Source organism: Schistocerca gregaria, chromosome X, assembly GCF_023897955.1.
Source record: "Schistocerca gregaria isolate iqSchGreg1 chromosome X, iqSchGreg1.2, whole genome shotgun sequence".
Lineage (NCBI taxonomy): Eukaryota > Metazoa > Arthropoda > Insecta > Orthoptera > Acrididae > Schistocerca > Schistocerca gregaria.
This window is the reverse complement of record NC_064931.1, coordinates 54,231,673-54,243,946: the sequence shown is the minus strand read 5'-3', so window position 1 is coordinate 54,243,946 and position 12,274 is coordinate 54,231,673. Positions and strand designations below refer to the sequence as shown.

At 36.1% G+C, this 12,274-nt stretch overlaps 1 protein-coding gene across 12 annotated transcripts in view; it reads right to left on the bottom strand.

The window, feature by feature from the left end:
* Nucleotides 1–12,274, bottom strand: part of LOC126298875 (tetratricopeptide repeat protein 39B-like) — a 335,246-nt gene that overhangs the window by 110,932 nt on the left and 212,040 nt on the right. For 6 of the 12 annotated variants that reach the window (XM_049990392.1, XM_049990391.1, XM_049990395.1 and 3 more), the window contains exon 3: nt 10,150–10,178. The exons of the other annotated variants lie outside the window; for them this stretch is intronic. In XM_049990392.1, the coding sequence (XP_049846349.1) occupies nt 10,150–10,178 (29 nt within the window). The remainder of the gene's footprint in view (nt 1–10,149; nt 10,179–12,274) is intronic. 12 annotated transcript variants of the gene reach the window in all.

Sequence of the window (12,274 nt, the reverse complement as noted above, 5' to 3'; positions counted from 1 at the left end):
GCCATCATCCCAAAGACCTCCTGCCAAAAGGATGGACATACAGACACAAAAATGAATTGATCATGTCTTTTTTAAAGGAAACATCCCACAATTAGCTGTAGGTGATTTAGGGAAACCACGTGCAACTTAAATCTGATGGCATGTCAGGGATTTGAAATGCCTTCCTCTCAAATTTGAGTCCAATGCACCACTTTCATTTTGGAGATTCAGATGGAATATTGGGGTTTAAATTGTGTAAGAAACCAGTTTAGTTGTGTGTATGCTTGTAAATGGTTTCCTCAATTGAACATTAGAAAAAGCCAAAGGAAAAGATAGAAATTCCCAAAATGAAAGTTTTCCAAGCTTTTCAGTTCATAAAGTATGCATATGTACTTAAATTTCACTTTGTGTTCCTTACTGATTCTGATTGTGATCACCTGAGTGATGATGTCACTTTGAAAGCAATCATTTAGAGACTGATGACCTTAGCCGTTCAGTCCCATAAGATTTCACACACATTTGAACACAAAGCAATCACTGTCTTCATAAAACAGAGTATGGGGGTAACCAAGAGTGTCTGAACTGAACATTGAACATGTAGTTCCTTTTGTATATACTAATAATATATCTGTTTAAACAGATAACTGTCAATTAACAGTGTCAATGATTTATCGGTACTAAGTTTCAAGGAAATGCTAGTGACGTTGGAATCATTTAGAGTTGCTCCAAAGCCCACAGTCCCGGACTTGCACAAGTACAAAAACAAAATGTTGGTGCACAGAGGAAATTTAGTCATATTCAGTGATGAATCAGTGTTTTATAAAGATGGAAGATGAAAGATCTGAGGTCATAAAATCCACAACAGAATACTGTGTGCAGTAGTGACTCTTCAAAATTCGTCATTTTCTATGCCCTATATGAAGGATAAACTTATGGTCTGTTGAAGTATCTGATCAGATTTGTTTATGCTGATATGCTGCAGCTAAGGCTATTGCTGTTTTCTCAATTATAAGATCGATCAGAGAATTTAATTTGGCAATAAGGCAGAATACTTCACACCAGCAGAACACTGCACATTGCCCACAACTGGATTGGTCTCTGGAGAATGAATGACAGGGTTGGTTTGTCATGAGTTCCACATTCACCCAATCTGATACCATGTTGTTTCTTTCTTTTAGTGTTTGTTGAGGGTATTTGACTACTACCACCAGATGACATATTTAACTTGAGAAACTGAATGGAAGCATCTGTTTTATCAACTGCTCTAGACATACTGTTCTAGACATTCTGCTCAAGGTAAGGGGAAAAAAACTCTCCCATAAACTGGATGTGCACCATTTTCAAATGATAGTTACACTGCACACTTTTGGGGTAACATAGAAAAAATCTTTAAAACCCTAGTTTCCTTTTTGAAAGATACTGTAGTTTGCAAAAGTTCATCTCTGCTTTATGCAAGTTTTGTGATCTATGAACAGAAGTAGGCAAGAAAAACTTCTGTTACAAAATTATTTAATTGCCAAGTTATTTTTTCTGTCTTTAATTTTGATGTTTGAATTCATGGAATAACAGTTTGAATGCACAATTGACTGAACTTCACAATTACATGTGACATGACTCTGCTTTGTATTAATGAGCACATTTTACAATGCCCTCTTTCAGATCCCAATAATCTATCTAGCAATGCCTCTGATATCATTAACATGTTTATAGTGAAATCTGCTGGAGAAAGGAAATGCTTGTCTTTTAAAACCACACTCATATTACATTTCTGAGTTACAAGGGAAACAGTAGACACCTAAATACACACAACACATTGATGCCACATCATCTTTTTAGTTTTTATTTAATGTTTCATTGGCTGATATCTCGAAGGAGTCAACATATCCTCCATCCTACTTGTTGCTGGTACACAGCAAGCAGTTAAACTATTTGTAGCACTAAAAAGAATTTTATGCTTACTACAGAACACATGTTTGTAACAATATTATTAACTTTACTTTTCAATGGCGAATCAACATTAAGATAATTGAAGATGCGTGCCTGGTTTACAATATACTGAGACACTCATAGTATGTAGTTAAAAACAGTTCATTTTACCACCACACTTGGAATCATGCAGACTGAGTTGCAGCACTGGCAATTTGATCGAGTCTCTAGACTGGGTAATTATTACTTAGATTGAGAGGTACAATTACAATTAACAAAGCTCCCAAGCTGACTGCTGGCCCCAAGAATCAGCTTCTTGTTTCAACAACACGATAACTGTTGTTATTTCGTATCATTTTGCTCAAATAAAAATAAATGCTTACCTTGATGCATTTGATTTCTCAAATGTAGGCAGTATGGAATATATCTTGTGTATTGTTGTATCCAGTGCCATTTCCATGTTTCTCCGAGACAGCTGCAGACCTAATTAACTAACAGTCTCAACACTTATGATCTTTACAATTCCTAAACAGCTCAGTTTAAACAAGATATCAAAACAAAATAGTATATAATATAAGTAAGATGTATGTAGCAGTGCTTCACTTCTGAATTTTGGAAAATTTTAAGTGTTCTAGACTGCAGTACTGTTGATGCTGATTACCAACACATTTAAAGCTGATGTAGTGATGTTGCTTGATTTTCTAATATCACCAAAAACACAGCCTGTATCAATACTGCACCATCTGCTAACAGATTCGTTAATGTGATGTACAATAAAATATGTAGCAGTGTTACTGGAACAACTGAACAGCAAACTAATATTGTAAAAACCAGTAAATTAATCCATGATCACCGAAGATCAATTAGCCACATTATAAATACAACACACACTAAGTTGATGTAAATTTCCCTGACTGAATGCAGATAACTACAAACCACAATATGGAATCAATAACAGAAAAATCGCTAAACATGTGCTAAAACAGCTTGGAAAAAAATGGCACAGCATTGGTAAAAATATCAATGGGAGTATTAAGATTAGATTAGATTAGATTATTTTCTCCTAAGGTACGTACACGAATCTAAAATGTTCATACGCAGTTTGGCTTGGTGATAACAACTGAGATAAGATTATGTAACAACTTTTAAAGTTAACTAGGTTTTTCCACTCTAAAACTGATAGCAGACCAATATATTTTATTCACCTGGTTTGTACATTACAGTTCATTAACAAGCACTGAAATGCACAAGAAGTTTCTGCTTGCACATAAACATAATTACAAAATTATTTTGTATTTATAAATTCACAGCTTTTGACTATCAAAATAGGCAGTATCTTGTTTGAATCCACTTACAAATCAATTTTGCAGTATTATATATTCTCTTTCTCAATCACACACCCATAATGGTGAAATTCTTTTGCAGCATTTGCAGACATTCCAACATTTACAGCAATAGTTAGTTGGCTACATTCCACTCAGAGATGCAATGCTGTCAAATTATGTAGTTTCTGAAGTATCTTTGTAAATAGTAACACAATATTTTATACTTAATATTAGAAGTAAGTACTTTATTAAAACAGATCTAGGTGACCTAAAAATATACTATTTGACCAAAAGTGTCCAGACATCCCATCGAATATCTACATGTCATGATGCATATCTTGGGTATATGACTACAAATGTTATACACTATCATTGTACATGTATTTTATATCAGACTATGACAATGTAGAGAACTGAATATGTTTCAATGGGACATTGCTGTAGGGATCTATAAGTTTGTAGATTCTGACAGAATTTTCGCATTTGCTGACAATGCTCCTGTAGTACTTTCTAGATGTTTCTTCTTCAAATTTAATCATTGTTCTGGTAGTCACAAGAAATTTCCTCACAAGGATACCAAGACTAGAGCATACTGTTGGAATCATTGTCAAGTACGTGGTCCAGTCACATTAATGGAACGACCACCTATGTTTGATGTCAATGTGCAATATCCACTCACAGTTGGCAAGTGGCAGCACTACCACTGGATGGTACAAAAAGTTTGTGAAGGGAGGAGGTGGGGGGAGGGAGGGGGAAGAAGTAATGTGGAAAACAGTGCAGTCAATGTCATAATGTGGAAATAAAGCAATTTATCTGATGCTCAAAAGGTTATGATCACTGGCTTTTGGGCCACTGCTAAGTTTGTAAACTGTGCTGCTGCAGTTAAAGTATACCATGCATAGCAAAATGGTGCTACACGGGTCATAGGGTTGAATCACAGTTGTGTATGGGTGAGTATACATGCAAAGTTGAACAACGTATTGTCCAGATGAACAAGGTGCTGCCAACAGTGTCTCCTCACCAACCGTTCAGCAAACATTGGTGCGTATTGGCCTCCACAGCAGGCACCTAGTTCATACACCGATGCTCACTGCCATTCAGTGGCAATGATGGATGAAAACTGCAACCCGGTACCGAAACTGGTCATCGAAGTTGTGACAGGTGGCCTTTTCGGATGGCGAATGGTCATTGGAGTATATGACGTAGAACATCTGAAAGCAAACACACTGCAACAATTGCTGGAAAAGTTAAGGCCAGAGGAGGGAGCATAATTGCCTGGAAAATGTTTTCATGGCACTCCCTGGGCACTCACCATTCTGGAAGGCACACTGGATCAATAAGAGTACGTGTCTATCCTCCCCCACATGCAGTTTGCTTTTCTTCGGCACAGTGGCACCTACCAGCAGGACAATGCAACTTGTCACACAGCTTGCACTTCGTGTGCACGGTTCACAGAACACCAGTATAAGTTTACCGTACTCCCTCGGTCATCAGACTCACTAGATTTAAAACCGATCGAGAAACTGTGAGACCCCCTCTATCGGGCTGTTCGCACCGTGGATCCTCAACTGAGAAACCTAGTGCAGCTGGACACAGCAATGGAGTCAGCACGGCTCCACATTTCTGTCTGTACCTTCGAGGACCTCACTGACTCTCTTCCTGCCTGTCTTGCAGCAGTACAGACTGCAAACTGTGGTTAGTCAGGCTTTTGATAGGTGATCACATTAATGTGACTGGACACTGTATTTCAAATGACAGCTACCTCAGGTCAGTTACCGAAGTCAGTGGTGGAACAATTCTTCAGATAGCACTAGACTTTCACGGTTGTCAAGATGCCCAGCTGCATCACAAGAAAGAATTGTAAAATCACTTAAAATGGTGCAAAGTAATCATATTATTGGACTGTGATGCAGCAGAAGTAGTTTTATGAAGTAGTGAGTTATAGTATGGGATTTAACATTAAGATGGACATGTTCAGACTTCGAACAAGCCTGGCTAGTGATATTTCCTTTTTTTAATAGTTTGGCTACTGAGACTGGCATTTTATGTGTAAGCATGATAATATTTATATTCACAAAGCAAGGAGAATTACATAATTATTTGTAGGAAATTGGATTAGAATTGCTGGAATAACTTGTTCAAAGACTTTGTAGCAAAAGGACATAAGCTTATATATTATTGATTATACAGGTGGGTCTTTAAGAGGAACTGTAATAGGTGGCATCAATCTACTGATACTGTTTGTTGGTTTCATCCCGCACCGTAATGACAACGTGATGTGTGACATCATATGAGTGAAAGCAGAAAGCAAACAATAACAGTAACAATATTTCTTTTGTCTGTATTATTTACTGGAATGTATGTTGTAGTGTCAGTCTGAGTGTAGTCCATCCCAATGTCTATGTTAGGTTAGGAGGGGACAGCCTGGCTCTGAGTTGCAAAGCCAACAAATGTGAACACAGAATCTTAATGTGGTGACATACTGATCTGTAGTGTGGCCCAAGGTCTATGTTAGGATGAACATTGCCAGTTACGTTGTGAGTTGGTGAAGCAGTATTGAAAGCTTCAGTTAATCCAAAAGGTGTGTGCAGAACTATGTCCAAATAGTGTACTTAAACATCACACAACACAATTCGTGCACTGTCTGTCACACACAAATGGTTTATGACATGCAAAATATTTTTCACTTAATGGCAAGTTCAGTGCAGATCAGTGTGAATGCAGCTACTTGGAGGAAAAAACAATGACTTGTCTAGTAACAATGGCACACAAAAAGATTGAAAACACTAGCATGAGTTCCACATAATTTTTTTTTACATTGTAGTGCTAACTACACGTTTTGCTGGATTAGTATCTTTAGTACTTTATCGGTAAGATACCAGAGTCAGAACTTAATCCTAGATTATCATTAGAATTTTATCCAGCTAGCTTTTCTGATGTTCATCTACCTTGTGTGAGAGATGTGTTATATGGCAGGTGCTGCCTGTATTGTGAGAAAAAGTATTGCAAATTAAAATAAAGGGATGTTGAAGTTTATTGCTTCCAAAGCAATGAGTTATTTAAAACATGTATTTCATGGTACAACCTATACAGCTTGTGTCTACATTATTTGCATGCACTTCAAGCAACACTGTATGAGGAAAAAGAGTCACACTGTGCATCACATTCCACATTAAACTACAGGATGCAGCATCACTGGCTGAAAAAGATGGTTTGAAGGCCAGAAGAACAGCAGAGCCTGACAATCACAGTACAAGCAAGTCTAATAAAGCATTTCTGTGTTCATAAAACTACAGTGGATTGATAACTGCTTGTTAACGCCATGGTGTCAAAACAGACAGACTAAAAACACTATTTGCATACAATAATTATTCCACCTATATATGAAGACACAATGTGAATTAACTACTTTTGTAGGAACATATCCCCCCCCCCCCCTCTCTCTCTCTCTCTCTCTCTCTCTCTCTCTCTCTCTCTCTCTCTCTCTCTCTCTCTCTCTCTCTCTCTCTCTCGGGACAGGACATCGTTTTTTCATAATATATACAACACCTCAAATTTAGCATGAATTTAATGCATTTTACAATAAATTTGGTCTTGGTGTTCGTACACACTACATACATTTTTCAGTAATGTTCAAAAACATAATGTAAACAAAGAACTAAAACTCGCTACCACATTTATTTGCATGTGTGTACAGCTGCTTACAACATTAAGGTATTGGGAAATGAAAACTTTCAAGTTATCTTTTAGAGCAGGCTTCATGTCACTTTGAATGTTTTCACTTAAATCTGTCGAGAATTATGGAAATTAAAACCACTATTCTAGCAAATTAGTAAGCATTTACATGTATAAAGTACTGAAGACTGTGAACACCCAAGTTCTATGGATGCATCTCAGTAACACTATAAAAATGGCTTCAACTTTTTCAGTAGGGTGTTTTTATAGCAGTAAGTTTGACTTTTTAATCCATACCTTTCTGTATCTTTGGAAATTACACAGCAGAACTACTATTTGTGTACTCCTTAAAGACAGCTGATGTGTTGGCTGATGGGGGCTAGTTTAACTGATACAAATCAAAGGTACTCATTCGGCACTGACAGCTTTCCCTCACTGTCAACCTAGCCTGACTGGTTAGAAGTGGGAGCTGAGTTGAGTATATTGTCTGCTTTTGTACTCTGAAGTGAATATGACACATGGAAATAAAGACAAATAAAAAATGAGGCACCATGAAGACAACACAGAATGGTGACAATAATGCTAGTGTACAGTGCATTGTACACTGGGCTAAGGCTGGTAGTAACCTGAAACAAGTGAACCATCAATTTATAAAAATGTACGTAAGTCACCTCCTTCCTGTGTTTTCAAAAATTGTTGAAAAGGTAGCTTACAACAGAACACTAAACCACTTTTCTAAACACAACCTTTTAACAACCACTGAGTTCGGCTTCCTTCAAGGATTCTCTATGGACAGAGCAATATAACTTCACAAACTCAGTAATGGTAGAAAAAATTAACCTGTTGGCATTTAATATGATCTTCCCAAAATTCTCATAACATTTTACTAGGAAAACTATAACATTATGGTGCTAAATGCTTTCATCTTGTGTGGATGGAGTCATGTCCACAGAAAACAAAGGTTCATAGTTAAAACTGACAACTGGATAAAAATTAATTTTGGATCGAGAGAAAACAAATAGTGATAGAGGAAATAGAAAAGATACAAAGATGAGCAGTCTGTTTCATTACAGGTTCATTTTGTAATGGTGAAAGCATCATGCTAACTCCAGTGGCAAATTCTGTAAGACAAGTGTTCTGTACGATGTTGTGGTTTACTGTTTAAGTTCCGAAAGCGTACATCCCTGGAAGTGTCAACCAACGCATTGCTCCCTCATATGTGTATCTCTTGAGTATTTGAGGACTTTTTCAAAGAAGTGTGATGTTTGGTAACTGTACATATTGAAAAAGTGCACAAAAACATCCATACCAAACACAGCCAGAAGAATGGTGCACTAGGCTTATAACAGGTGCACTTCAAATAACTTGACTCACAGTCTTTTTTTAGAGAGAAAGGGGGGGGTATGGAGGGAGGGAGGGAGGGAGGGAGATAATTGTGCAAATCCAGAAAAAATAAAAATACCTTACATGTCCCAAAAGTAGATAATAGATAGGTGGTATTCCTAGGGATACAGAGGGATAAATCGAGTTATCACTAGATGGATGCATTAATCAAAAGCTTTGTTCTGCATATTTAGTTTTTAAAAATACTCTCATTGGGCTGACCTAGAGATGGAATTACTAGTATACGTTCCCTTAAATCTGTCCTATGGCACAGTTTTCTGCGGAAATGTAGTTAACATTAAAAGTTTTTTTTTTTATCCTATAGAAGGATGCAATAAACCTAGTTACCCAAAATCAACTTCTATTCCTTTTTTAAAAAAATAAGAAAACATCGCAAAGCCAAGAAAATGAGTGCCAAACATCAAGGCTTCTGAAAAGAGCTCTGCTTGAAGTTTATGAACTGGAAATACTCTCAACTCATGCTATTGTATACAGATGATTTATTTATTTTAATTTCATTACTTCTGAACTGATCAGACAAATATGTGTCAAAACATTCAAAATGTGTACGTATTCTGTATTTGTACGGGTGGCTTTGTGGCTCTGTGTGTAAGTGTGAAACTATTACAAAATTATTTTTCTGTTCTCTCACAGATTTCATTTGTGGGAACAGTCAGTTTAGTTTTACTATGGTTCACATGACACATTAAACTGAAGGTTCCCCCAAATTGACTAAATGTGCTGGTTCACTGGATGAAGGTTTTAGTAAGGCATTGAAGTTCTAACCACACAGGAACTATGATATTTAAACCAATATTTGGTTATACTGTGTAAAGTATCCGGTCATCCACTAAGAGAGTCTTCCTTGTGCAAAGCTAGTTGAATACACAGAAACTTTCTTCTCATTGTTTGTTTCACTTTCTGTCTCCATCTGTTAAAATGTTTTGTCTTTAAGGTCTTTCCTCATTACTTGAGACGAGTTTTATGAGACTCATGGTTATGTTATGGTAATAGTTTATTTGCATGCCAATCCAGTTACTGTACAGGTTGTGTCGTTATCATCAAGTTCGTATCTATATTAACCTTTCAAGTCACTGACTAATTTTTTATCCAAAGTATCACTTAATTTTCCAGTCAACAGTTTGCATTGATTAAAAACTGTGTCTCAGGTCCTCTCAACATGCATACTGTGAAACATACTTCATTGATTTTATACTTATTAGTCAGTTAAGTCTTGACTCATGTTTTTAGACACATGTAAGAAAGGAAGCAATGTTATGCAATTTTGAAAATAAATAAACCTTTTTTAATGTTCTGTGTCATCACAAGCAGTTGAAAAGTCAGAGTAATGCTAATATAAATAATTTTTAGCCTGAAGGCCAGAAAATTATGTTTCTAACGGAAAAAAAAGAGAGTTAACAATTTGAATGTCTGGCATTGACATGTGCAATCAGTAGTTTATTTTTTCGACACACTATAAATCCTCAGACTCAGTGGATCACAACTGTGCAGGGAACATTGAGTATATACTTATATGAAGGCAGAGGACTTTAACACAGGTTACTACAGATCTCAGAGTCTTAGTCAAATTATATTTTTAAATTAAAATGCTACTGGGAATTTTTTCCAAAATACTTCAACACTTTCACTTTATTCAGAAGCAAAATGCTCACGCATGCAGATATATATTATATATAAACAAAAGTACAACAAAACTTTGATTTATGTCTATAAAAATTAAATTTATTGTAAAGACGGACTATGATTTGTATGATTCAAGGAGCACAATAACGAAAAAAATTAAATGAGCAAAAATATATCTATTAAAGAAATTATATATGTAGTACCAGTAAATACTTACATAGGTGGAGTTTCATAGGCATCTTGGAACTGAAACATAAAATTATTTTCTCCTCTTATACAAATACTGAAGTATTTTAAAATTATACAAAAACATTCAAAAATCATGAGCAAAGTATATAACTGTTTAAGATAATTGAACAGGGGGCAAGAGATACACACACACATTGCAAGTTATATAGTTTTCCCTTTGGTCTATAACAAATACCTGTATTTTAAAATGTAAACTTTCTATCCAATTGTTTTTCAGATTGATTGCTCTGGTAAATTGTTTTCTGATCAAGGTTCCCAGTGGAATTTAGTACATGGGATGTCAAGCATGATAACTTACTTGAAATACTGTATTTCATGTGCGGTGTAAATCATACATGCCCAAAAGACCCATCTAAAAAACATTCCGTTGCTGCAAATTATGCACTGCATAAGTTTCATACCATCCAACTTGAAAGAAAAAAGATTTACTTATATAAAATCGCAAAAGGCACATATGGACATTCATTTTATTTCTGTTTTAACATGACACACATTTCAACACAGAATATCACATGCCAAACTGGCCATAAATAAAATGAATTTGTAGTTATGGCTAGAAAAATTATGAAGGCAACAAAGAAAATATTGTATGGACACTTATTTACAGTATATTACTCAATCGAGCACAAACATGGCACAGTGCCGCGGGAGTCTATGACGATTATCAACCATGGGAAATGATTTTATGAAGGGAAATTTTTAAATATCTATGCTAAAACAGAAGATTAATGAGATTCTACTGGAGTAGATAACACCTCTAATTTTGTTGAAACAGTGCTGTGCTAAAACAGAAGATTAATGAAATTCTACTGGAGTAGATAACACCTCTAAATTTGTTGATACAGTGCTGTGGTTCTATAACTGATGTACTCTGCCACATCTTGCAGTGCACAGTACTGTGCCCGACAGACTCAAATATGTTGTTGTGAATCCCCTCTTCAAGGGGGAGGGGGGGGGGGGGGAGAACAGACGCTACACACTACAGGCCAGTTCATCTCCCAACTTTTTTCCAAAGAAAGTAGAAAAGCTTGAGCACACCAGAATTTTGGAACATCCTGATAGATTTAATATTCTCAGAAAAAGACAGTTTAGTTTCCAAAAGTGTCAGTCAACTGGACAAGCAATCAATACTTTTACAAATAAAGCTCTAGAGTCTCTAAATGACAAAATGGTGAGAACATGATTATTCTGTGGTTTGTCAAAAGCCTATGAAACACTGTAAAACATCAGATATTATCACAGAAAGCTAACCTTTTAGGGATAAATGATATATCAAATAAGTGGTTACAGTCATGCCTCAAAGATAGGAAGCAGAAACTAGTATTAGACAGTCTAGACGATTTTTGTGGTGGTCTGATTTCATCAGAAGGGAGAAGCATCAAATGTGGAGTGGCACAAGAATCCATTCTTAGAACCTATGCTGTCTCTGATATTTATAAATGACTTGCCACAATGTACAAAGCCACAGTGCCACTTTACTATTTTAACTAACTATATTCCATTCACAGCAACCGCCAAAACTAAGGAGGAACTAACTGTTAAGTATGCCACACCGACAATAGAAGAGTTGAAACGATGAAGTTCCTGAGTTGACTGCAGAGTAAACTGGTTCCATCATATAATAAACATTGACAAGAGACTCAGCTCATTGATTTTTTCCATACTTATTACCTCTGAGTGTGGAGACTTAAACACTATGAAAGCAGCATACTCTGGATACTTCCATTCTCTAATGTCATATGGAATTATATTTTGGGGAAATCAGTCACTGGCAAAGAAAATATTCTTGGTCCAAAAACATATTCTAAGAACAATGAGTGGTTTAGTCTGTAGAAACCTATTCCGAACAGCAAAAATTCTTACTACTACTTCTCAATTTACGGTTTCACTTACGTGTTTCATCAGTAAAAATAACGAGTTGTATAAAAGAAATGGTGAATATCATGACTGCAAAACAAGAATAAGACACAATGATTGTAAATGTCTGACAATGATGGAGAAGGATGTGGAGTACACTGGCATAACTTTATAATGCTCTCCATCCACATATGAAATGTATGTGTGATAACAAATCCACATTTAGGGGTCCTCTC